This window comes from Brachyistius frenatus, unplaced genomic scaffold (assembly GCF_029030835.1).
Source record: "Brachyistius frenatus isolate BFR_SWC_R1_liver_20210118 unplaced genomic scaffold, ASM2903083v1 Contig_6, whole genome shotgun sequence".
In the NCBI taxonomy this organism is placed as follows: domain Eukaryota; kingdom Metazoa; phylum Chordata; class Actinopteri; family Embiotocidae; genus Brachyistius; species Brachyistius frenatus.
Genome location: NW_027210605.1, coordinates 627,131 through 653,592, shown reverse-complemented (window position 1 = coordinate 653,592; position 26,462 = coordinate 627,131). Strand labels below are relative to the sequence as shown.

The 26,462-nt window shown below is 40.5% G+C and overlaps 1 protein-coding gene across 2 annotated transcripts in view; it reads right to left on the bottom strand.

Annotated features, from left to right (window-relative positions):
• Nucleotides 1–26,462, bottom strand: part of LOC138635647 (cadherin-4-like) — a 221,375-nt gene that overhangs the window by 25,598 nt on the left and 169,315 nt on the right. For both annotated transcript variants that reach the window (XM_069723244.1, XM_069723252.1), the window contains 4 exons: nt 14,893–15,048; nt 9,001–9,145; nt 6,690–6,862; nt 2,548–2,685 (listed from right to left, as the gene is read on the bottom strand). In XM_069723244.1, the coding sequence (XP_069579345.1) occupies nt 2,548–2,685; nt 6,690–6,862; nt 9,001–9,145; nt 14,893–15,048 (612 nt within the window). The remainder of the gene's footprint in view (nt 1–2,547; nt 2,686–6,689; nt 6,863–9,000; nt 9,146–14,892; nt 15,049–26,462) is intronic.

Genomic DNA, 26,462 nt, shown 5'->3' with positions numbered 1-26,462 from the left:
CAGTCAGTCTTTCTGTTGGAAAAACTGTTCTGTTGCTTTCTCTCTCTTTCTGATTTTTTTTTAGGTGAATACTGCTTTGGATCTTAATGGTGCTAGCAGTGTGCTGGATTTGGTGATTATTGAATTTGTTGTGTGACTGTGTCCGATGAGGCAGTATTTCTCTCTGTGATATCTGCTCCCCAACTGCCGGACTAAAGTAAAAAGCAGGGGGAAGCTTGTTGATTGCGATTGGCACAGTGCGGTTGGCTGCACAACACTTGACAAAACACCTCTTGCCAACACCTTCACCCCTCTGTCACTATTTTGGCAGTGGGGAAAGACTAAAGGAGGCAAGAGGAGGTGAGAAAGAGAGCAGAGAAGTAAAAGGGAACTTAATCATTATATGAACTTTGTGAGGTAGTAAAGGAAGGAGGCCAAGGAAGCACAGCGGTGAAACCTGCAGAGAGATACCCTTGAGTGGATGATGGTAGGTCTTGACAACATAACTATAAAACACCCCATACCATATTAGTTGCACTGATTGCTGCAGTAGTGTATGCATAAACAAACAAAAATAGATGAATAACTTATTTCATTCTATCTCATCTATCTGTATCATAGACATAATGCATGTACTGTATATACTGCACACAACCCTGAATAGGCACCCAAAGCCTTCACATCTGTACTAATGCACCACCCTTTGCCGCCTTGAAAAATAGGCCAGCGTCTGATAGGCATGATGAAATATTAATCATCAACATTAAAGACAAATTCTCCAAACTTTATATTTCTGGGACACGTTGAAAGATCTATGGGGTTTATTGCAAACACTAAATATTTGCATAATGGCCTGTATTCTCAACAAAATGGCTTTTATGTTATCCCCCCCTAAAATGGATGATTTATGAACGGAGTGGGTAAAAGTGCTCTGCTCATCGTGGCTCCAAAACCTCCACTAAAGTTTATCATCAATATCCATGATAGTATTAACTCCCCCCTGTGACGCTGATGGAAATGCACTTAAACACGGTAAAATACAGTTAGAGAATATCAATCTATTATTGCCCACTATCATCAATATACCGCCATCAGTAGAGAGTCTTAATGCAGGAAGGGGGGTGCCGAGTCAGGAAAGTCCTCTGATTTACAGCGGGGCATGTCTGTGCTTTATCACTGCTGCTGTAGGAAATAGCTTCTGTGACTAAATAATCCCTCATTCTTTCTTCTCTCGCCATCATTCTCTCATCACTCTTTTTCCTTTTCATTTTTCCTCTCAGAGTCTACATGGTGGTCCACTCATCAGCTCCCCCACTTGCTTTGTTCTCTTTTTGCTCACCATCTCCTTTTCCGTGTGTTTTTTTTTCTTTCTTCCTCTGCCCTCCTTCTGTACATCCCCTGCTGTGTGTGATGTAGCGGCTCTCTGATGAGCGCTACGGCTGACACATGCTTACCGCCAATGCTAACTCATCATCACAAGGGTCTTAATAGCCCCCAGGGCAAATGCTAATGCTAGCTCCTCTGCTACCACCTCAAAGAGCTGAGCGCACTGTATTGCTGATACTGCCTGAGTCGCTATTCCCGCAGTTGCAGAGCTAAGCACCTTATCTACCCGACAGGCCCGTGCTCTCATCATGACTGATAGGAAAGCACACATCCTGAATAATCTTGACACCTGAAGACATACTGAAACCTAGAGAGAGTTTCCATCATAACATAACATCTAGACTGCAGCAAACAGACTCCACTTTGGACCGTCTGAAATTTTCTAAACAAATGCGTGTCTATGTCATATCCAATAAACCATGCAAACAATAAATCTTTATTTTTTTCTGCTCTCTAACTATGACTGAGAAACATTTCTGCCAACTCGACTGTTCCACCCAGACATCTGAGAAACACTCAGAGTAAGACTGAGTTAACAGAGAAATCTCCTGCTGCACTAATTCATTTAGTGATGAGGTTGCAGAATTGCACCACCAGTGATATAATACATTACATACAGTGCATTATTTTGGACTTTAATTGTTACCTCGCTCCTAATAGCGACCTTCTGTAATGTAATCATCACTCTAAATATCACTATGATGACAACAATCATTAAACATTTGCTGGTTCTGGTTTTCTTGCTGATGAAAGTCAATGATATGGATTTGTTATTCCTCCTGTATATGTGTGTGTGTGTGTGTGTGTGTGTGTGTGTGTGTGTGTGTGTGTGTGTGTGTGTGTGTGTGTGTGTGTGTGTGTGTGTGTGTGTGTGTGTGTGTGTGTGTCTTCTAAAAGGGAATGAGTAAGTATCCTTTGCACATTATAAGCCTACCTCACTGTCCTTGTATAAATCTTCCGGTGTAACAGCAGGACACATTGCTGTAGTCATTTCCTTTCGCCCTTCCTCCCTTCATCGCTTCCTCCATCACTTCCTCTTTGCCTCTCTCCTTCCATTATATTTCTCCCTCAACTTCCTTTTCTCCAGCATTCTAATCATTTCCACCCTCTTCTCTGCGCCCGACCCCTCTCCTTCTCTGAATTGTTACCCTTTCCCCGTTTCCCTTATTTGTAATAACTCACCGTTCTGGAGGTCAGCATGGGAGGGTTGTCGTTGATGTCCGCGACAGTAATGATGGCAGTGGCTGTGTTAGAGAGGCCAAAGTTCAGGTTGCCCTCCATGTCCGTGGCCTGCACGATGATGGTATACTGGGACACTTTCTGTAAAAGGAAGAAATAGAAAATGACAAAAAAAAAAAAACAGCAGTTATTTATCTGCAAAAAGCTTTCTCTTCCTCGAGTCTGCAGCAGCAGCCACAAACTGTGTCTCCCAGGAGAGAATAAACAGTGGGCCTGTGTTCTGTTCTCTTGCTGCTGTCCATGGTCTTATTTGAAACAGAATCACAAGGGTGAAATCTTTCTTTTGACTGAACTGAAACGTCCTCAGTGAAACATATATCCAGACTTCACACCATCTGAAGGCTGCACTGTGAGGCCTCCCCACCGGTACAGTGTGTCATCAAAGTCCTCAAAGGCAGCGTTTATTCAGTGCCACTGATGGGCAAATAATCTAACTGACAGAGATTAATAGACTGTCTACAGAGCAATAATATGAGGGAGTAATAAATGCCATTTCATATTTTGAAACGACACAGTTTCACTTCACGGGAAGCTGAAATATGGTGCTCATATTTGTATTTTTGTACTTGGGGGCATTTGTGTTCTTTTAGCCATGCAGCTCCCTTCCCACCTTTTATCCCTTTCTCTCTCTCTCTCTCTCTCTCTCTCTCTCTCTCTCTCTCTCTCTCTCTCTCTCTCTCTCCGTGGCTTCCTCCATCTCTTCTGTCCCAGGGTGCAGTTAATGGGCTGCAGGAAGGATGGAGCCCAGGAGCTGACTGTCTGGATAATGTGTCTCGTCACTGAGATTCCCAATTACATTCCCAGTGTCTCCCTCACCTGCTAATTACAGAGTAAATATCCCAATTAGGCCAGGACGCCACATCAGGAGGATTAGACAGCTCCTCTCAGTTCCTCTCATCTCGATGCTCGATGAGATGCTGAACTCCAACCTTGTACACACACTCTCATTAACACCCTTACGTTTCCACACAAGCATCCACAAACACACCTCTCTTTCTCCATATCTTGTGCTTGCCTGGCTGTCCCATCAGCCTGTGTACAGCGTGTACACAACACTCTCACTAATTAGACAAGGGAGTAATTATGTAGAGCTCCTCTGAATCTCTCAGCATTGCAACAACACCGTAGCATACCCAGTTTCCTCTGGAGGACTGAGGTCTGTTACTGTCAACAAGCTCTTAAAAGTCCACTGCAGACCCGTGGAAATCTTTAGAAGAGAATCAGTGTGGGAGTTTACAAAGAAGAGGAAGAAGACATTTCAAAAGTAAAGAACAGAGGAGAGGATAAGAGACAGTAGGGGATGCAACTGAGGTGCAAGGGAGGGGGAATACCAAAAATAGCAGGTTTATTTTTTTCTTGCTTTTTTTTTTTTTTGGTAGCATCTCCAACACCCAATCCAAGGAGGGAAGGTAGTAGACACAGAAACTTTCAAAGTTTCAAAGGGCCAAAGTGCTGACTAAAAGTGGACCAGGGAAGCACTGCAGTGTGCTGGGTAGCTTTATGTACAGCACAGAAGCTTTTATTTATTTTCGTGCAAGCTTTGACAGTTCTTATCTGCTGTCTAGGAATAACGTTACGGGAAAGCAGAGGTATGTATTTGTATGCTGCAAAGAAACTATGTGCACAAATGAGGATATTAAGAAAATATCAGTACAAATATATACTGTATGTGAGAGCACATCATGTAGAGAAGTCTGTGCACGTCCAGCATGTGTGTGTGTGTGTGTGTGTGTGTGTGTGTGTGTGTGTGTGTGTGTGTGTGTGTGTGTGTGTGTGTGTGTGTGTGTGTGTGTGTGTGTGTGTGCGTGCGCAAATTTCAGTTTTAGTCTTGAGCATATTCTGGTGGGTCCTCATTTCTTCTACTAGTTCTTTGGGTTTTAATTGTTAGTATAAGGTAAACATTATAATTTAATTTTCTTTAATAAACAGTTTTGGGGCTAATGATGAAAGTTTATAATGATTAGAGAAGCAGGCTTGTAACCATCTGACTGTTATGAGGGTACTAAATAGACAGTTATTGTCACTCATCTAACCCAAATATATTTAGGGTAGGAGGGGCCTACTGAACCGATTAGTGTCCCCTCTAGTGGCTGTGTTATTTATGACAGGAGCAAAGGAGGAAGTCAGGTGATGTAATACAGAGCGACAAAATCCATGTAAGGAGATGGGTCGGGGTTGGTTGGATGGATCAAATATAGGTTGTGTCCCACACATGAAAACACAAGCCACAAACATGCAAATAAATTGATGCAACATTTTAAAATAATGTAAAGTTTCTCCTAAATCTAACCAAGTAGTTTTGGTGCCTGACTTTAACTTTAACCTCAACTTTGAACTATTTTTGTTACTGTGATGAGGAACATCCGGTCCCTTGTCGTTGAAGGCCCAATGCGCCAAAGGCCCATTGATAACTGCCTTCTGAGCGTGATAGATTTTGCAGGCCCCTACTGGCCCATAAACGTGAGACAGATGTGTGATGATACCCCCCTTTAGTCACCACAACAGTCAAAACAGGTGCCCAAAATCTCATGGCCGCATTTGCACCTGATGTTATCATGCAATGTAGATATGTTTTCTGGGTAATGACAGCTGTTGATGGGTCTTAGACCTGACATCAAAAAGCATTTACATCATCTTTATTTAGTCCTTACTGTAATTGGATCTCAGACTGCAGATAAAGTAGGCGGGGCTGGTGGATTTGTCAGCAAACATGACATGTTTCAGGTCAAGTGAAGTGCTGCCGCTCTATTGACTCAACTTCTTCTTCTGCTGTGGTGGTTATAGTCACGCTTGCTCCAAATAGCAGGACGAGGTGGAGTTAGTTGAGCTTTCTTCTTGTTGTGTGTGTTGTTCTTAAGAATACGGTCAACCTGTTCACATTGTATTTATATCTTGTCTGATCACAATGCGAACACAGATCCTGTTGATACTAACCTTGATAAACACATCATAAATACAATTTCAAGGCAAGAGGAATAACTGTGTCAATACGAGTCCCTTGAAATACAAACATACTTGTGTCTGTGTGTGTGTTTAAGGGTGGCAGGAGTTTAATCCTACATTTAGGGGTGACTGCCTGGATTAGCAGAGTACAGATAAAACAGAGTAAAAAATAAGCAGTAGAAGTTCAACTGAGACATTTTTAGTCCATGTTCCCCTCGTACCTCTCTCTCGCTTCTGGCACTGTCACATCTCATCCTGCTTCTCTCTCTCCATCACCCGATCTTCATTGCCAAATTCACTCACTTCCTCCCTCCTCATTGTAATACCCCGTGTTCCCAGCTCGGGTTTTGTTCCATCGCTCCCTTCAGTTTCCTTTTTTTCCCCCTCCATTGCCTGTGTTTTATCGACTGCAGATGTGATTATATGTGCTTTTGTGTTTGTCTGACAGGTGTCAAGGGCATTCTATCTCAGATATTTCCACTCTGTCTTTACCGCACAAATACACGCGCGCGCGTGCACACACACACACACACACACACACACACACACACACACACACACACACACACACACACACACACACACACACACACACACACACACACACACACACACACACACACACACACACACACACACACACACACACAGCCTGCTGCAGCGTGATGTGTTGTTAATAGGTCTGTCACTGGTGACAGTTTGGGAGGATGATCTGTCTCAGAGATTTCTTTGCAGAGTTGTCACTGGCACATCCATGTTTCGAGAATAAACACATTTGGATCTTGTCACAACTTTTAGAGCTCCACAAACAAGGTGACCGCAGACAATTTACTGTAAAGGAGGACTCGATGTTGGTGTGTGGGAGAGAGGGGGGTTGACAAATGGCTACAGCACATTTGAAAGTCGCATTTCAGGGTGTCATCAAAGTAAACAATGCTGTTAGGAACTGTGCTCCATAAACAAAGATAAAGGTGTTTCTTCTGGTCAGCTATAGTTCATTCAGACAGTGTGCACACTATGTACAAATTTTGATGACTAAAAGTATTTTACCATCATTATTTGTGGGGATGAGTTGGCCAAATTTAGCAGTATTTTCCCTGTATGAAAAATTAAAAACTTTAGAATAGAGAAAGACCACCCACCTCTCGATCAAGACCAGGTGCCACCGTCACAATATCCCCGGTCTCACTGTTGATGGTGAACATGTTGGGGATAGGGCTGTGCGGCGTCTGGGACAGGATTCGATAGCGCACCATCCCATTAGCCGTGGTGTTGTCGTCTGCATCGAATGCTGACAGATGCATCACATATGTTCCTGATATAGAAAAGAACACGTGTCAATATTTATCTCCATAGACATGTACGCATGCTGTTAAAGCAATAAAACACACCCTTACACATTTAAATGAAATTTAGGGAATTTGCTGCAATAGATTTATATCATCATCATAATCATCATAATCTCAGGAGTCTTAGCATTTGCTGCTGTCACACTGTTTCATCTTGTCACATACAAATGTTTCAAAGGTTTTTATCACGTATGATTGAGGCAAATCTTCAGAACTGAAGGGAAACTATCATTATCATGTAATTTCCACTCAAGGCCACAGAGGCCGCTGTTCAGCAACAGCTAAATATAATCTCACTTTAACTCTTATTTACTATTTGCTTCCTAAAAATAGTTTGAAGTGAAACACAAAAGTCAGAGACTTTGATTGAACTCTGCACTTGCACTGCTTTGCTTCATAAATCATCGTGCAAACAGATTTAAAAGACTGATATTGGCAATAATGGCCGAGATATCTGTTAATGTGTGCATAAACATGACTAATAAACCAATTGGATGTTTCATAATAGTTTGTTAACACTTGCTATAATGTTCAATGATATCCACATATTTATGCCGACAGAAATGTTGGGTTGTGATAATAATAATAATAATGACTTCAACTAAAAGCAAACTGAGCATAAACATAGAGTATTATTATCTGTTTTTATAGCAACATAACTCAGGTCATATTTTCCATTTAGAAGATACATTCAAAACCTGTTCAAGCACAAGCATAAAGTATGGAGACACAGTTCTGTTGCGGAGAATAAACCACTATCCTTCCATGAATGCACCACTTGTTTGCTTTCCTGCCTCCGCACACTCATATAACTCTGTGGGATCACCGCCTGTCACCCAATCTCTCCATCTCTTTCTCCCTCTTGTTCTCTCACTCCTGTAGCCGATCCTAATTGCCAGAGAATAGTGATATCATGCCAGTGACAGCCCCTGTCCGAGGATAATTGTAACCGCAGCTCCCATTTCAAACTTCATTACATTTCAAAGCAACATTTGTCAATGACTTGGCCAGAGGGAGCACTCTAAAGGCCTCTCAGCGAGACAGAGAGAAAAAAAAAAAAAAAAAAAAAAAAAAAAGCTGTTAGGAACAGAAGGGGAAAGAGGAAAAGAGAGAACTAGAGGACAGACTCCATATTTGGTTTGATTCCAAGTGGAGTGACTATCAGTCCTCCACCCATCACTTTCTCTTTCAAGAGATGGCGGGATAGAGAGAAAGAGATGAAGAATCACAATGTGTCACACATCGCCGGGGTAATTTCATTAAGCCGCACTCTTAGGGGGTTTAATGTGGACCCTTTGTACGGGCATCGTAAGCTGTGCCTGACAGGATTAGGTCCCCATAATGACTCTTTAATTTGCAAACTAATTCAAGTCTGTAATTGGCCTTCCATTGAAACCACTGGAGCTCTAAATTCTAAAACTCTCTTTTTTTTATGATTATTGTTCAGCTGAATGTCATGCATGTCATAGAGACTTGCGTGCTGTGTGGGGCGAGGCTGAGGGAGAGAGGATGGCGGCATAGAAAAAAAAACAAAAAAACAAAAGAGAATTTAAAAAAAAAGAAGCAAGAAATAAAGAAAGTAAGAAAAAAGGAAAGCAAGAAAAGCAAGACAAGCAAGAAAAGGAAATGAGCACCCAGACACCTCTTGAGATCACCTCTGGTGCAATAAACTCTGGCTCATCAGGCTCACACTCACACAAGCTTGCACACACAAAGCTCATCTCTGTGATTCTTCCACTCTGAGGTTAGACATAAAATGACCCAGTGGTGCTACAGCATGGTACACTTAATCCTCTATCTCCTCTCCAGCCTGAGCACCCTCTTTGCTTTATGACCACTGCTGCACCAGGCTAAATGAAAAGCCACTGTAGAAGACATATTTTCTGTCTGTCTGCTAAATCAAGGGGAATGGAACATTCTCTGTTGCGTCAAAGATTCACTGGTGCAGTCATACTTTTAACGACACCAATCTCTCCTAAAATACGAGTCGCTCTTCTTCCTCTGTCCACCCATCTCTAAATATGTCACCCTTCCACAAACTTCTTGAACTTTATCCTTAATAAATACATCTCTATTCTTGCTTTCTCCATCTGTGCGTCATTACCTGGTTTAGAGCCTTCATCCACAGAGCCATTGTAGACCTGGTTTTTGAACTCGGGTCTGTTGTCATTCATATCGATGACGAAGATGTACAGATCGATGGGGTTCTCAACCTGGTTCCCATTCATGTCAACAGCATGGGCTCGCAGCTGGAAGAAAGAGGAAACAGAAGAAATTAGCTCAGATTACAGCCCATAATTGTTATTATCAGAGCAGAGTTATGAATTGATAAATAATGTATTATGAGTCTTTGATGAGTGCCTGTATTAGTTTTGTAGAGAAAATTATTGAAGCACTTGGTGTTTTATGGAAAAAACAAACAAATGAAGAAGCGTCTATGGAAAAAGATTGGTTGACATTTTCTATGTTTATTTAACAACATGAAGGTTGCTTTTCTACCAAAAAAAATGGTCACATTACAAAACAACATTTTTTGACCCCAACAAGTTCCCAGTTTCAGTTTGATCTGCTTCTTAAATCCTCTGTAAACAGTAGCTGCTGACTGCCCAGCGACCAAAATCCAGGTGTCAGAAGACAGAAGCTGATAAAAATGTTGACACAGTAAATTGACTAATCTTCAGTTATAACAGTGAGGTCAACATTTTAAGGGCAGTGGACAGGAAAATGTGAGCCCTGAGTTGTGTCTGTCAGGCTACACATAAGCTGCCCTTAACTTCTGATGGGTAAAGCTTGTAGGAGGAGCCTTAAAGGAAACTCTGCAGAGCACGAACCAGCGTTTAAAAAATACTTCAACCTCCTCTGCATGATTTCGGTCTAATTTAATACTTATTCATCTGGATTTCATTGCAATGAGAAATAAAACTTGGTACTGGTTCATCACCAACACTGACTACTTGCAGCAGTTGTGAGTGTGCAGTTTTTGGTGTTGCCATGAAAATGCTGTATTCCTGAACTCCTGTGATGTACTGAGACCACATCATTCATAAAATCACCGCAGGTTTAAATAGGAACAGCTGCACATATCCACAGCACTATAGTTTGAACCACAGCAGAAGCCAAAGTCCAAACAATAACCTATCCAGCCACAGCTTCACCCTGCACAGCCAGGCAGGGCAGCTGCAGCTGTGCTCACAGCCAGCAGCTGGGTACTGTCAAAGATCAGCCTTTTAAAAATGAATAATAAGCACTAAATGTATCACCTAAAGTGTCACAATATCTAGCCTTTCCGGAGAATGTGCAGAGTGTTTCCCTTAACTGGCAGTCTATTATAACTGGATTAGACCAACACACCAACTCTTCATTTATATCAGAGGGAATGTAAACCATATTGCAAGTCAATGCAACAGTGCTCCTCTAAAAGATTCTCGCTGTGAACTCGAGAGGACTCTTTTTACCAGCATACATATAACTTTCAAAGTTAGCGCTTAAAAAATACTTTGACCATATGTATAATTCTATGCCAGTATAATAAACAGTGGTCATCTGAAGTTTAAGGAAAAGTGAGGATGATGTCAAAAATACTAAAATAATGCCAATAAAGTAATTTTATCAAATTAACTTAATACAAAGTGCAGTAAACATAACACATGTCAAATCAATATTTGGTGTTACCACTGCATTTGAAACCATTGCATGCATTTGCACTGCAGAGATTTTGAAAGTACTGTATTTGGCAAGTGACTGTACCAAGTATCTTGGAGAACTTGCCACAGTGCTTCAGTGGATTTAGGCATTTTAGCCTGAATTGCTTCAGTCTCTTCATGTAATCCCAAACTGACTTGATGAAGTTGAGATCAGGGCTCTTAGGAAGCCACACCATCTGTTGCGGGACTCCTTCTTCTCAGTGCTGAAAACTCTGGCTTCATGTTTGGGGTTGTTATTTTCCTGCAGAATGAATTTGGGACTGATTGGATACCTACTTGATGGTATTACAGTATGTGTCAGATAACAATCTAAACATCTGCAGTACAAACGGTATTTATTTTCTGTCAGGTTGGAGAAGGTCTAAACAACAGCATAAATAAAATGCAGACCAAAGAAAAGCAAGAGTTTTCTGTGTAACTCTAAAGTCAAGCTGAAAAACACCTCTGCACTGTTTTCACAGGCTGATAAAATCTGCATTATTGAATTATGCAGTATAAAAACTTCAAAAAGATTTTCTAAACTGAAACAACAATATTAGGCAGGGTCAGGAGTAAGATTAAGGATATTCCTCTTGCAGAGAAATTGCTTTTGTGATCATGTTCTTTCTCCTGACTTTTTATCTGTTTTATACCTCGTCCCCAGAAGTTTTTTTTATTTTTTTTTTATTTTTATCTCAGCAGAAACCAAAACAAGGAACATCTTATTTCAATGGAATTTGGCTCTGTTGTAAAGGCAAGGTGTCTGTTTCAGAATCACTGTGTCGGATCCCTGGCCAACATTCTGTGTGGTTTTGTTTGAAAGAGAGTCCTGGAATCTATTCACTTCCCTCTGACTCCACAAACACAGCCAGCCTATCTCAAATTCAACTCAGCTGTGCTCAGATCAATGGAATCACCAACTAGGATTTCTCACAAAGTTTGCACATGAAGTTATTACTGGAATCAATACATGCTGTAAAATGTGTCCTTACTGCTTTTACTCCTATGAAGTCGAAGAGGAAAACAAATACAACAACTGAAATGAATGAGAATGAGAACAGAGGATGTTACAGAATTACCAGGGAAATGTTGAGTTTAAATAAATGCCTGTTGTTTTGTTTTTTTCTCTCCATACATGAAGGTCAAACTAACAGACTGCAGGTTCTCTTTAAAGCTGTTTTGATTCACTTCGCTTTACTTGGGAAAGTTTATATCCCTGAACATGACTTATTCAGTGATATTCCTGTCAGCTGGAATCACTGGGGATGTTTACTTTATATCATATGAAATAGAAAAAAGAAATGTGATACTATCTACATCCTGCTCCTAACCACATAGGGTGGTAAATATCTATTCTTTTAAAATCGCAGTGATCCTCCTTATTTAATGGTCGATATATGCATCAAAAGCAAAGCTAGAGGAGATGAGGAGAGGTAACAAAATTGGAGGGGACTGGGAGAAAATAGAAAACATTCTGAGAACAGATAGTGAGGACGGATGGAATAGTACAACATGAGCAGGTTTTTCTCAACATGTATGGAGAATTGAGGGAATAGTACTCTTTCCATCTGACCATGCCTGATAGGAAAGTGCTACCTGGCCACTGCAGGAGCATGAGAGCCAGATAAATGAAATAGCCTCCAGGCACGATGTGGCAGGAACTAGAATAAGTAGCATTCTCCATCGATTCCTTGTCCTGAGAGAGGTGAAGATCCTCTCCACTGCTGCTCATCCTCTCCTCTCCACCATCTGCTTCCACTCTGCACCTCCACCAAAATTGCATCTTCAGGTCTCCCCGAGGTTAATTTGACTTTACTTTTTCCACTGCATTGTCTGATCCGTCCTGCACCCAATATCCGTGTGCTGCCATCGCATTTCGCATCTGGCTGTGCTGTAACAGGCTGGGAGCCAGGCCCCTTATCTTCACCCACCCTCATCCCTCCATCCCGCATGAACCCACACCCTAATTCAATAACAGCGGGAGTCAGAGATTACCGCCATGTTTAAAGAAGGCAAATGTAATTCTGGGTCCACATTAAAGTTATTATCTTGAAAGGCATGGGGGAGAAAACAGGACCGTACCAGGCAGCGCTCTGCATTTGGCAACAGGCAGCACTGTGATAGAGATAACAGCAGACCCAGGAGCTTCAAGGTTTTTTTTCCTCATAAGAATGCATCTTGTTGCATGGCTGGTTTTGAATTTCAGAGTGCCCATTTCTTTTTTTTTTTTATAAAAAGAACTAGACCATAACTTTGTTCCGTCCTTGCATGAAATATGAAGTAAACAAAAGAAAGACCACAAAGTCATGTAACTTTGTGTGTGCTGTAGTTTCCTCGATAACGATGCTCAACAAATTTAACTTTCCCTGACTTTTAAGCTCTTGTCATTAGACTGTTCATGTTTCATGCAATTCATTTAATTGTTGTCAAGTTGCTTTAACAGCATCTGGTGTGAAAGCCCATTAGCTAAACTGTAACACCTCTCTCCATCTCACACAGAGATCTTTACCTTGTCTCACCTGCTTTCCCACCACACTTTGTATTCCACACCAATAAACACTCTTCCTCTCCAACAAACATGTAGTTAACTTCAGCACCCCTTAGCAAGCATCCCCTTTCTTAACAAATCACAACATTGATTGGAACTTCTACAGGGTATAAATCAGCTCACCTCCCACTGAAAGGTGAGACTTGCAAACTCACTTGTAACTCAAGCCCGTATAAATACAAAGATAGTGTCAGGTACAAAGACAGAGAAAACCATAGACGTAAACTTAAATTGATGAACCCAGAGTTGTTGCTCATTACATTACAGTGATTTTCCTTTAAGAAAGACGAGGGGGAAGACTAGCTTAAGCAGCATTACAGCAGGTTAGTAATTCAAATTTAAATGCACTTTTCCCAATTGTTTGGTATTTCCGTGGCAAGAATAGCATGCACAGCATTAAGGTGACAGGAGAGGCACAGAGAGACGAGGGTTTCATTCAAATAAAGCAGTGAAGCTGTTTTTGGTGGGGGGGTTTTGTCAAAAAGCACAGAATGTGCAGAAAAAAAGATGGATTCACGTGCTGCATTGTGTCAAAAACATTCTTACAACTGGGTTTGAGTACAGATTAACCAAAAGAGATGGAGCGTGTTAATTGAAAGTGAAAAGCTGTTGAGGCATTAATATAGTAGGTAAATGTTTGAAATGTGGAAAGAGGCAAGATAGGTATATAGTCTTCATTAAATGGTAGCTTTAAAACTGGAAGCACTTCAGTCCTGGATCTCTACTGTTGGCTGCATCGCTGTTGGGAGGTCAGCTGCCTTGCTCAAGGGAACAGTTACAGTAGTAGTTAAAATATTATTTTAACACTTTGGGATTTATACTTTGCTTACTTTCTGAGGAATTAAATGAAAAAAATAATGCTGTTGTCATGACTCCATCCAAATATAAATTATAAAATATAAACTGACTACCTGTCATTGCTGTTTTTGTTTTTAGTTCCTTGGCAACCTTATTATAACAACAGTCCAGGACATCACAATGCCCAGAGACAGCAAATAGGTTGGTGCTAAATTGGATTAGCTGGTGGGACACACATTAAACTCTGTGCTGCTGGTTGTATCACTGTTAGTCACCTGGTCCCTAACCCTAATATTAACCCTCCTACAACCTAACAACCAGTCATAGGTAGGGCGTTGCTCCCACTGATCCAGTCTTGCACCAACACAGCGCATAATTACCCATGTCTTTTTTAACATTCCTGTTTATGAATGGAGCGATTGAACAAAATACGTGTTAATTAGTAACATTTGCATCCATAGGCAAGCTAAACTAGGCTAACTCTTTCTGCCTGCTTCTCGTCTTTTTGCTAAACTATGCCAACAGGCTGCAGCTTCAGTGTTCAGACATGAGCGGTATAAAACTTCTCATCTAACTCACAGCAGAAAAGCAAATGTCAAAGTGTTTCTACTCACAGATATGATGTTGATATAGTGTAGATGTCCTCATTTTAGAAAGAATGCAAATTAATGTATAGTATATATACACAGTATATATATATAGACTGTAGGTATGAACATCTTACCATCGAAGCACCCACCACCCCCATATTATGAGTCATTCTGTCATGAGTGACTAATGCTTGCACAACAGTTAAACAGCTATGACAGAGGTCTGTGAGTGGCTGTGAGTTTGATGATTAATTCTCTGGTTTATACTTCACTTCACCTGTTTTTTTTCACACAGCGCTGCCATTAATGAGAGTGAAAAAGGTGCAAATTGTAGATAATATGGTTCACTCCACCATCTGCGTGGTGGAGACACTCACATGATAAGAGGAGCGATGTTCTCGATCAAGAGGTTTGGTGACAAACATCTTTCCAAGCACAGGATCGATGTTGAACACCTCATTGGGTGGTTGATCTGCTCCCACGCCAGTGATGCTGTACCGGATGGAAATGTCCTGGTCCTGGTCTGAACGAATCTGCATCACAAGAGACAAAAAGGACACTTGCTCAGTCAGGTGTTTAAGTCTCACACTGTATTTGTTTTTATTGGTTTCTTTTATTAGTTGTATTGGTATTCATTTTTCTTTTGCAACCAAGAAGCGAGACTATTTCCACTGGCAACCTATGCCTATTGATGCAATATAGACTGTGAAGTGTTTATTATTCAAGGACTGTTTTTATGATATACAGCCCATAATTCTGCCCCCAGAAACTTGATATTGCATCACAGTATTTACAAAAGCATTTTTTACACAAGTATGTCAGAAGGCCTTACATTGACTTACATTAGTTTCCTGAAAACTTAGCCTGACCCTGACCATAATTACTACTTGCCTAACCCTAATCGTTACCCTGCCTTAAACCAAGTCTTTGCCTTAAAATTGATTCATTGAGATTATGGGGACCAACAATAAGGAAATGGGTTCTTACAATGCCATTTTGTGAACAGATTTATGATCCCACAACATGAGTAATACAAGGACACATACACACACACACACACACACTTATCACAATCTGACATTATAGCCTCCACTTACTCAAGGAATCCATTCGTGCTGCCCAGGAAACACATGAGAACTCTGTTTGGCTGAATTGGACCGCATCAAAAGAAAAAGTTGACATCGATATTCAGGGGTGGCAGAAATGAAATTGGCATACATTTACTGTTCACTTTGACAGTCAGGTCGTGGTTTCTAAAGACTTGTTGAAGCCATAGTGGGACTTGTCATGTTGTGTACAAAAATGACAATTATGTAGGAAAGTGAAAATACAAAGTTGTAATTATTGCATAGGGAAAAGGAAATCTCGCAATAAAATGTTTTTATTAAAGGCAAAAATTTGCCAAAAGAAAATAAGTTTTAGATCAGGAGGCGCAAGAAGAAATTTCTTTAATGTAGGACACGAGAAGAAGAATATTCTCTGAAAAATAGGCCAGAGTTTTGGTTCAGCTTTCCTTGCCAGATAGGCAACTAATAGGTGCATTAAGTGCACTGCTAGGTCTGTGATTTGGACTGAAGTGCTGTGTAATTGGGGCTCATTTGGAGGAGTTATTCAATTTAGTGCCCGAATAGAGTCCAAACCTCCAAGCATCCCATTTCCGTCCATTAACTACATGACAACCCGTGAAATTAGCTGGTATATCAAAATGACTCAATCATACACTTATTCTAGTATGCAGGCACATACTGTACAGACAAATAGAAAGACATATACACACATACACACAGAGGAATGGGCAACCTTTTTCTTCAATTCAATGACTATTTCAGTGGAGAGCGTGAGTGCACCAGAAGAGTAAGACTGCCGAAAGTTGTCTCCATCTTTCACCACTCGAAGAACCAATTTAGCCACACTCTTGACACATCAGGAATGCTGCCCTACTGAGAAAATAGTTGGAGAAACTAACAAGGACAAGGGAAGGACACACAGTATGAGGCAGGTGTCATCCTGACTCTTCTGACAGTTGAAAAAAAAAAAAAACCTGTTACCATTACTGCTATTGTCACTATTTTACTTCCCTTCAACTTGATCAGTATTAATGTCATTATCAGCTCTCTGTTCGAAGAATCCGGTAGAGGTCTGACTTTCGAATCAAACAAATCTGATCAGTTATAGACACCTTCCCTCTTCCCAGCTGTCAGAACAGCCCACTAATTCTATTTGTGCATGTATGCTTGGGTGTTTTCTTTGGGGAATAGGAGGAGGAGAACGTCAGAATGCTTTGCACATATCTCAGTGAATTACTGCTGACAGCTATGATAATTAACGAGCTGCAGGCATCGACTGCTATTACTTCAAAGAAACTCGAGCCGTTAAACACCAACAAACTAACAAATACCCAGCGAGCTGCTTAGTTGAACTCTGGATGTACTGTCATTACCCTCCTGTACGTGCAAAGCAAAAAGGAACTGCAGCACTGCGACTCCTATACCTCTCCTGTCGCATTAGAAAATACAAGCAATTATTACACATCCGACTGCCAATGTGTCCCCCCCTTCTCATTCATTCCCCCACTTCTCCTCCCCTCTCCTTGTCTCCCTTTTCCTCTGCCCTCCCTTCTCCTTTCCAACGCCCTCTCTCTCTCCTCTCTACTCCGCCCCTTTCCTCTCATCTCTCCCCTCTGCTCTACTCTCTCATCGCACACTCTCTCTCTCTGCTTCAGGTCTCTGTGGGGACAGAAGCCATGCATGAAAAATGAAATTACTTCAATCCGTTGGCCTTGGCAGTGGCGTATAAATCCTCACCAGTTAGGAAGTGATAGCTCTCCTTAATTCCATTTGGGTTTTCCCCGCCCCCCTGATTTCCCACCCGTTTCCAAGTTGTCCTGCTTGGTGTGGGGTGTGTGTGTGTGTGTGTGTGTGTGTGTGTGTGTGTGTGTGTGTGTGTGTGTGTGTGTGTGTGTGTGTGTGTGTGTGTGTGTGTGTGTGTGTGTGTGTGTGTGTGTGTGTGTGTGTGTGTTTGTTTGTGTGCATGTTTCCACAGCCATTTCAGCCAATTAGCTCTCCCTCCCACATTCACGTAGATGCATTTAGAACTGTTGGGGGATTGCGCTAGAATCCTTACCCTCCTTTGTTTTCTACCAAATATTCGTACACACGCATTCAAGCATGCACAATTGTGTTTTCAAGATATTATTTATGCCAACTAATGATCTCAAGAAATATGTAGACTTGAACACTGTTTTGCATCCAATTCTCACATGGAGCTTGTTTGGATAGTTCAGAGTTGACAACAAGCAAAGTGATGACAAAGTGCTGCTGCCACGATGTCATGTTCATGATTAATAACGAATGTAATGCATCTCATGTGTATACGTGCTCATGCATTGAGGAATCCAGTAATGGATGTCAAGAAAATGAATCAGCAAGCTGTTGTTGCATGTTATCAATCCCCTACTTTCATCACAGAATATTGTGATAGGCGGGATGTCTCAGCTCTCACTGCCATTCTGCCATTTTAACTTCAGAGGGGAGGGAATGTGCTGAAAAAAGCCCAGCAGGAGCTGAACACGAAGAGCTTCTCATAACTGCATGAGTACTTATTATTTCCTTTAATGAAACGAGCAAACTCTCTCTCTCTTTCCTGCTGCACTATTATCTTGTACCTCACACAGGAACGCGCGCGCGCGCGCACACACACACACACACACACACACACACACACACACACACACACACACACACACACAGAGAGAGAAACATACACGCTCGCGCAGAAAATGTCTTTAGTGGATAATAAATAACAAAGGAATTCATTTTCAAGGGTGCCAATAATAATCAAAAACTGTTTTTTGGTTCTTTCTTTGTCTTTTTCATTCTTTCCCGCTGACTTTTCCTCTATTGTCTTGACAGTTTGTGTACGTGTATGTGTGAGTCTGTGTGGACGAGAAGCGCTCAGCTAAGAGAGATTGATAGTGAGAGCGGTAGAGAGAGGCAGAGACAGAGAGAGAGAGAGAGAGAGTCATGACTGTATCATCCGACATCAGAAACCAGACACTGTCTAAATGACCTATTTGTCGATGGATCAAAGCAATTCCCTTCATTACTGACAACTTGTCTGGTTCTTAAGGAGATCTTATCAGTGAGCTTAGCTCCCTTCTGCCAGGCAAAACTAAATCAAATGAGAAATTATCATGCCACCGGGTCTTCGGGGAAAACAGAGAAAAGGAGATGAAGGGAAGGGAATGAATAACAGAGAAGAACCATTCTACCATCGCAGTTGCTGGGGTGAAGAGGAATTAATTCTCATTGAAAGATGTATGGTAACTTACACTTTAAAAAGTATTCAACTACAGCAACTTAGATGTGACTGCACAGATGCATAATACAACATATCATAATAAATATATACAGTATATTTAAATTAAAGAATCCAAACTGCAGGTAAGAGATAAGATGATCTACTATCTGCTGACTGGGTATCAATAATGTTAGAATTATACAAAGATATAAGTAGTTGTATAAAACATAAATACATAAAGGGTTCCATACCGAGTGAAGAGAAACCAAAACTCCAGTTCAGTGTAATGCAAGCTTCTATAGCTTATCCAACCCCATACACATTCATAAGAGAGGAAAAACTACTGGAAACACCATACAGAGTATCCAATAAAACACTGGGATAGGCTCCAGACCGTCAGGGCCATAGTGAAGGCTAAATGCATGTTAACACTGTTTACCCAGCTCTCAAATTCAGAAATAACATTTACACCGCCCCTCACTCAGCATATTATTCCTTACACATTTTAACATACTAAAACTACTTTCCCTGTTTGAGTTTCTGCTATTAATTGTGTGATTGCTCATTTTGTTTTCCACTGAAATATCTCATCACCACATCAGCACCGCTGTGTCCTTTTAACATGAAGCGGCTACAGTACCAACCCACCACCAACTCATGCTGAGTGGGACTTAAAACAAACGCACCCTTTGTGCTGCAGGTAACGGGCAGATTGTAGGAACTGCTTTCAAAAGGCAGAGTGTGAATCAGACTTCGGTGGAAAGACATATGATATCTTCATGGAAAATATAAACCTGCCAACAAAGTAAGTAGTTCCTTATGAGCCATTACGTGTGCTTAAAGTTATAATTTTTTTTGTGGTTTATAGTTTAAATTAACTTGAAAGTAACTGCACAGTTCATGACCTGTACTACCTATCTATGATAATTAACACAATGCAAGTTTGAATACTGCTCGATCCGCTGAATATGAATGGTTTCATTTTGCTGTTTACTCATTTGTGATCTACTGATCTCTTTAAAGCCTAGTTTAGGGAATATTACCTTTTCATGTATACTTTTTCTTACTTTGAGGTAATAAAAATCTAAAACCATCCTCATGTCTACCAGCTCAGCCCATAACACAGCCTTAGGCAGCTCTACTTGAGTTTGCCTGGCTTTTCTAAAGGTGTTTAAAGTTTAAACTCAGGCAATGGTAGGCTTCACTGCTTTGTGTGATACCAGAGTGTTCCTGAGCATATTACCGTTGCATTTATTTGTCTCGGCATTCAAGCTTTTCTTGAGCCCACGCAACTTTCACCATGGGCAGATTAGGAGAGAAGGCGCTATAAGTAAACGAAGGGGAGGAACATGGAGAGGCTTAGGGCCCCAGTATACACTACTCCAAAAAAGATTTGCCATGTTCGCAGACACTGATGATTAAATTTGCAGGTCTGTCCTCCTCATAAAAAAGAGGTCAGTAGGAAAATGATACTGTAAGAAGGATTCTACTTGTAATTAACCCTAGTATTTTTGTTTTACAGAATGGAGAAATTATTTTACTGTGTTGTGTTCATGTTGTTTTCTTCTCCGTGCCGGCCTCCCTCTCCCTCAGCTGCTGGTGCCTCATTCCAGAGTTTCTGAATCTGGATCTTTGTCCTCCAGGAGATTCAGCCTCTCCTCTCTTCTCTCTCTATGTGTTTGTTTTCTTTCTACTTTGGTGTTTCGCTTCTTGTGCGTTTGTGTTGTCTGTCCTCTTTCCAGAGGGGTGAGATTAGTGGGTTAGCGAGGTATGTTGAGACTAAAGCCAGGGTTGGCAGTGTCACAAAAGTGTCTCTCTTTAAAACAGGCTAGATTATCATGGTAATTTATGCTGTAAATTTAACCTGGTCCGGAGCAGGTTATGTTAGAGATGTGGGTTCAAAACGTAAGAAAGTACCGCCTACTGACCAATCAATTCTCTCTGACAATTGTCATCACCAATCGGAGAAGATCCAGTGGAGCTCGCTGCACGGAGTGACACAGTCCTCTGCAGAGGGGGTGCAGAGTGTTCAGAGACCGACAAACCTGTCTTTCGGCGGTGATTTTCATGAGGTATAGATTCATTTCATTTTTTTTTTTTTTTACTAATATCTGGGACTGATTGATGCACTATAATATTACACTTGTTGCTTACTTATAAGATCTGACAATAAACTTACTTGTCGCTTTGAATTATGATTTATTTGTTATTTGCTCCTCAATCCGGGGCTGCAGGTGAAATGGTAAGACAAAAACGTTCATACACGTCATGAGAATACATCTAATAATCAATTAATTTAATGATATATGCACATGTAATTAGTCTGATCTTCCTGTGCACTTATGGTAAGGTGATACTACACATTCACACGCAGCGATTTGTTTTGCACGTCCTTCCATCATTTATCAGCTGCAGATGTGCTGCTTTCAGTGTGGATTATGTGTTTAACTTAATTATGGTTGTTTTAAATTATAGTTTGCTCCTCGTTTTTAAAATATGTGGCTCTGCTGTCAGTACACTTGTCCATGTTTGTGATTGGTCAGATGCTGCAAACTTTTATGTGAACGTGCTCAGAGCTTAAAGCAGAAAGCCTGAGTTAACAGAGAAAGCTGATAACTACAGTCGTAGTACCGATTATCTCTGACTGAGAGTTTCCACTTTGTTGAGCCAGCTCAGGCAAAGAAAGTCTGGGTATGTTGGACTTGCTTCGTAGTACACCCCTCAGGTCTCCGTGGTGGAGAGGAGGTCATGTTGCTCAGGCCCCATCTGTTTGGCTGAGGGAGGTGTCCCAAAATCCGCTTGAATTTTGGAAAAGCTTCCAAGTAGGTAAAATACACGTATTTGTTTCGCTCCGTGGCCCAAAAAAATCTCATCTTGAATTTTTCATTCACGTTTTCTGTATAGGTCATGTATTCTGCCTCTCTCTCTCTGACACTGGAGACACATACATAATATGTGTGATAACTCAGCAATGCTGTTGTTAGCAGAAGTTGTGGTTAATGGTTCCAAAGTAAACGAAACAACAGCAAAATTTATGAGATGGGGGAAAGACAAGTCCTTCGTTGAAATATTTATCTTCCATCCAGCATTTTAAAGTAAGAACTTGTGGGATTTTTGATAACATGCTATTTTTTTTTAACTTTGAGGGATGAGAGGTCAGCCTCAGCCCACCAATGTATTCTGTGACCCGTCAAGTTCTAAAACCCGTAGCAGTGCAAACAGTTCACTGTCAGGTCATGTTAAGTGCACTGTGAAGGAACAAATATGCAATTTATTTAACTGATATTCACTGACTGATAAAGTAGAATTAATGTTTTTACTTTGGCTTCTATGGCTTTTGCAGCTGCAGCACAATGTCTCCAGTGTAGAGAAAACCATTTATACCCTCACAGCAAAAGAAAAAAAATTGTTAGTACAGGGTTAATGAGCAGTGCCACAGAGCAGTGATGAAATATGTGGTTAGTGCCACACAATCCTTCAGCACTGCACAATGTCCAGAGTTTAGTTTTTATTATTAATTCCCTACTAGTGTCAATGCAAGTATGGTAATTAAGAGTCTATATTTCATTTAAAATGACCAATTGTGTTATTAACGCAAAAATAAATACAGTACACAAATGTGCTCATTCCCTAGGGGGAAAAAAAATTACATTAATATTGAAAGTTGAGATTCAAAAAGATATGGCTTTGGAACTGGATTCACATTCATTAAAATACAGCTTAATCCCCACCTTAGTTTGGTGGCAACTGGAACTTGCCCAACATCCTCTTGGACCAATATTCTTTACTTATCTTTATAATCTAAATAGTTTTGTTTGATCCCGCCCATTACGGATGGGTCATGTTTATATAATTTTGTCATGGCAAATAAAAAAAAAGAAGTTTAAATGACAATCATCTTGTCTTATTTCCCTTTGCTTTAAGTGGTGCCTGATAATAATGTGATACTTCCACCAAAAGGTGGCAGTAATGCACCTAAAAGCTGTTTGCCAACTGCATTAAACAACAAATGGAGGAGAAGAAGAACATGTTACTACCAGCCTCTGGTAAAGCCAGAGTAGTGCTGTGGGGGCTGGTGCTTTGGGACAAACAGCAGAAACATGCAAAGACGACTACAACCGTCAAAAAGTGTGCGCGAAGCACCTCCACAAAAATTATCAAAATTGGGGAACAGTATCAACTCTGCCAGGTAAAGTTAGCATAATATGAGTCTACCACAACTATGGACAATCATTTAAGAACGAAGCACTGAGCAGTCGGTCCATCCACCAATCAACAATCAATGGCTAGCTTTGTCACCGGACGAGGTGAGTTTGATGTACGACATGCAGAGGAAAAAAACAGCCCTCATCTCAAAGATGATAGCTAAAGACATGCTTCTCATTAGCTTTGTCAAAAGTGAGGGTTACTGTGGCATTTGTTGAACCCTTGTTTAACTTTCTGTGTGTGTGTGTGTGTGTGTGTGTGTGTGTGTGTGTGTGTGTGTGTGTGTGTGTGTGTGTGTGTGTGTGTGTGTGTGTGTGTGTGTGTGTGTGTGTGTGTGTGTGTGTGTGTGTGTGTGAGAGTACAGGGATGGGCGTGGTTGTCTTCAAAATAACTGAAATAATTTTCAACAAATATCAAATATCATTTTTGCTTGATGTGTTCACCCCTATTGTTTGTAAATTTACTCTGTCAGTCTATTCTGAGCATGAAACCGAGACAGTCCTTTCTGGAAGAGACATCCATCACTTGCTTTTTTCTTATTGGGATCCGGATGCTGTACAGATTGTAAGGTCCCTTGAGGAAAATTTGTGATTTGTAATATTGGGCTATATGAATACATTTACTTGAATATTGTATTACTTGATGGATGAGGAGGTGAATGTGCACCAACCAGTGTGATGATCTCGCTAAATGAAACCCCTGACTTAAAATTTGTATCCATCAGTCATGTTCACAGGAGGTCCATCTCCCTGTGATTAAAGTCAGTGCATCTCTTTTAAACATTATACACATTAGGGATGTATTCAATCGTTTTTTTTTCGGACCACAATGCAATGCCAAAGAGCAGCTTTTTGATGTGCTACATTTTGTATGTGCCTCTATGCTCCCTTATAAATGTGCCACTTCCTGTAGGCTACTGAAAGATGTATAATTAATGGAGCTGACCAGGTGCTTTCCAATCTTGTTCCTTGGTAAGTCCATGCATGTGCAGGGACCATTATACGCCAAGACAATACATATTACAACTGATCTTTCCCATATTTGAAAATACAAGATTGAACCTAATCTGCAGGTTAGCATGTACAGAGAACTGGAATTACCATATGTATTGCTATAATATTCACACGGCTTTGTGAGTCAAACTGAAGCAATTACCATAGAAATTACACAACTGAAGTCTTGGTTCTGTAAATCCTTGTGTATCAGACAGTTGGTTTCAAAGATGTATTTTTTGTTTGTTTGTTCTGTATATACTGTAAGTACATTGTATTAGTATTTAGGGTATGAACAAGGCCACATGCATTGGTGGGTAATAGATAAGAGCCTAAATGTTGCTTTAACAAATTTTACTGAAGCACATATGACAGAGCCAGATGTGATTGAGAGCAGTTTCAACATCCAAACAAACTGGCAAATGTTTGTGTTCATACGAGATGATTCTACAAACATTAACCACAACAAAACCTGCAGTTGAGCAACCTATAGAATTAACGTGAGACAGACAATTGTTGAAAACCCTTTGCGTTCAGTAAAATAAAATTCTCAACTTCAAACACATTAAAAAGAAAGGTGTCCTTTCAACATGAATCATCTTTTAGCTTTGTGCATTTTATCGTCCAGACAGCTTCAAACGATTGGTGGGCTGCCTCTCTGAAACTCCTTTTGAAAATATAAGACACCTCAGTTTTAGATGAATGGAAAGTCATTTTTGCAAAGTTTTAAAAATATGAAAAAAACTCAAGAGAAAACACACAATACACTGGATGCGTTATACAGTATAACTGCAAGTACTCAGCATTCGTATTAATGTGTTTATGAGAATTGCGATGTGATAAAAAATGAATAGCAAATTTGAAAAAGCAACACAGAAAAATAATTATCATCATGAAACAAACAAAACTGAGTTCAGCTATTTTGACTCGTTACTTTAAGAAAATGTTCACCCTAAAAAACATTAAAAGAAACATACAGGCACTTACACACAAACAGAGACAGGCCTGTCAGTTAGGTGCGCCCTATTGCTCTGGTGTTTCAGCGAATGACACTGGCTCAGTGCTGATTCAGTAGGACAGTAAAAACAGTCTATCACTAGGAGACAGCACATTCGCAGAAAAAAAAAAAAAAACTAAAGAGCTGAAAGCCTGGCCTCTCAGAGCTCTAAAGCCCAACAAACAAGGGTCGCTACTCTAAACACAAATGCTGATAGGAACAAAAAGTGAGAGCGAGATGTTCCTTCAAGTGGACCAGTAAAGCCTAACAACCACAAAAGTAATACAGCTATTTGTCAACAGGTCACAAATAGACTGGTTAACACAGAAGAGAAAGAGCTTCTACAAGACAAATGTCTTTATGTGGCATCGCATTTCATGTACACACTCCGTCTATCAAATGCATTCTGGTGATAAAAAGACACCTTGCGTGTTTTGCTGTGAGTCAGAAAAGTTTGTGCATTAAGAGCTTTCCTGTGGCCTTTTTAAAATACAGACTTTTTCTCAGACTTTGATGTTGAGCATTGTATCTCTTCAAAAGGCAGGACAGGGTTGATGTGAAGTATCTCACTGAAGTTTGGATTTTCAAAAAATGGACTCGTTACTTAAAACCTAAAACACAAGCTGGTTATCATTTAGTGTTCATAAGTTGGTGAGGATTTAATGGATTCTACATGAACAGATGTACCTGTGTTAAAGAATAAGCTTGTTAAATATGGGAACGGTGTTTCTGTGTGAGCTTCAACATTAACATCCTCCATCCAGCTAAATTGTCAGTCAGTCTTTTCAGTTGACTCATCACTTTGGGCCAGAGAGAAAAAACAACATCTGTTGGGTGACCGTGAACATTTATATATAGTTTTATGGTGCCATGGTATAGCTATGGCATATCTAAATGGCTTTGGTGATCTTTGGCTTTTCCTCTATAGGGCAATCAGAAAAAAAGAAAAGTTTTCATTTAAATACTTTATATCTACTAGATGGATTAATACAAAAATTTCCTAGTTGATAATCTAATGACTTTAAAGATCCCCTGATGTTTTCTCTTGCATCACAAACAGCTTGATGTACATTTTGTTTTGTTTTTAATGAAATGTCTCACCAGCTTGTGAATTAAATTCAGTGCACACATTCATGTCCCCATCCAGACCCTTTAACTTTCTATGTATGTTTTGATGAGAAAAAAAAAAGAAGAAAAGTGACAGCCCATTCATTAGTTTGTGAATTGCCATTTTCAAGACTTGAGTCTGGCATTTTCGCCGTCAGAAAGCAAAAACTTTCTGGAGCTAGAATTGATTATACTTGGACGTGCTGGAGAGGAGTGAGGGGTGGATCTGACTGAAAACCTAAGGACACTTCGCACCTATACGGGAAACTGACTGCAACCCAGGCATGTCAATTAAACCAGGCAACATGTATTGACTTTGTATTTCATAGGAGAAGATGACGCTTTT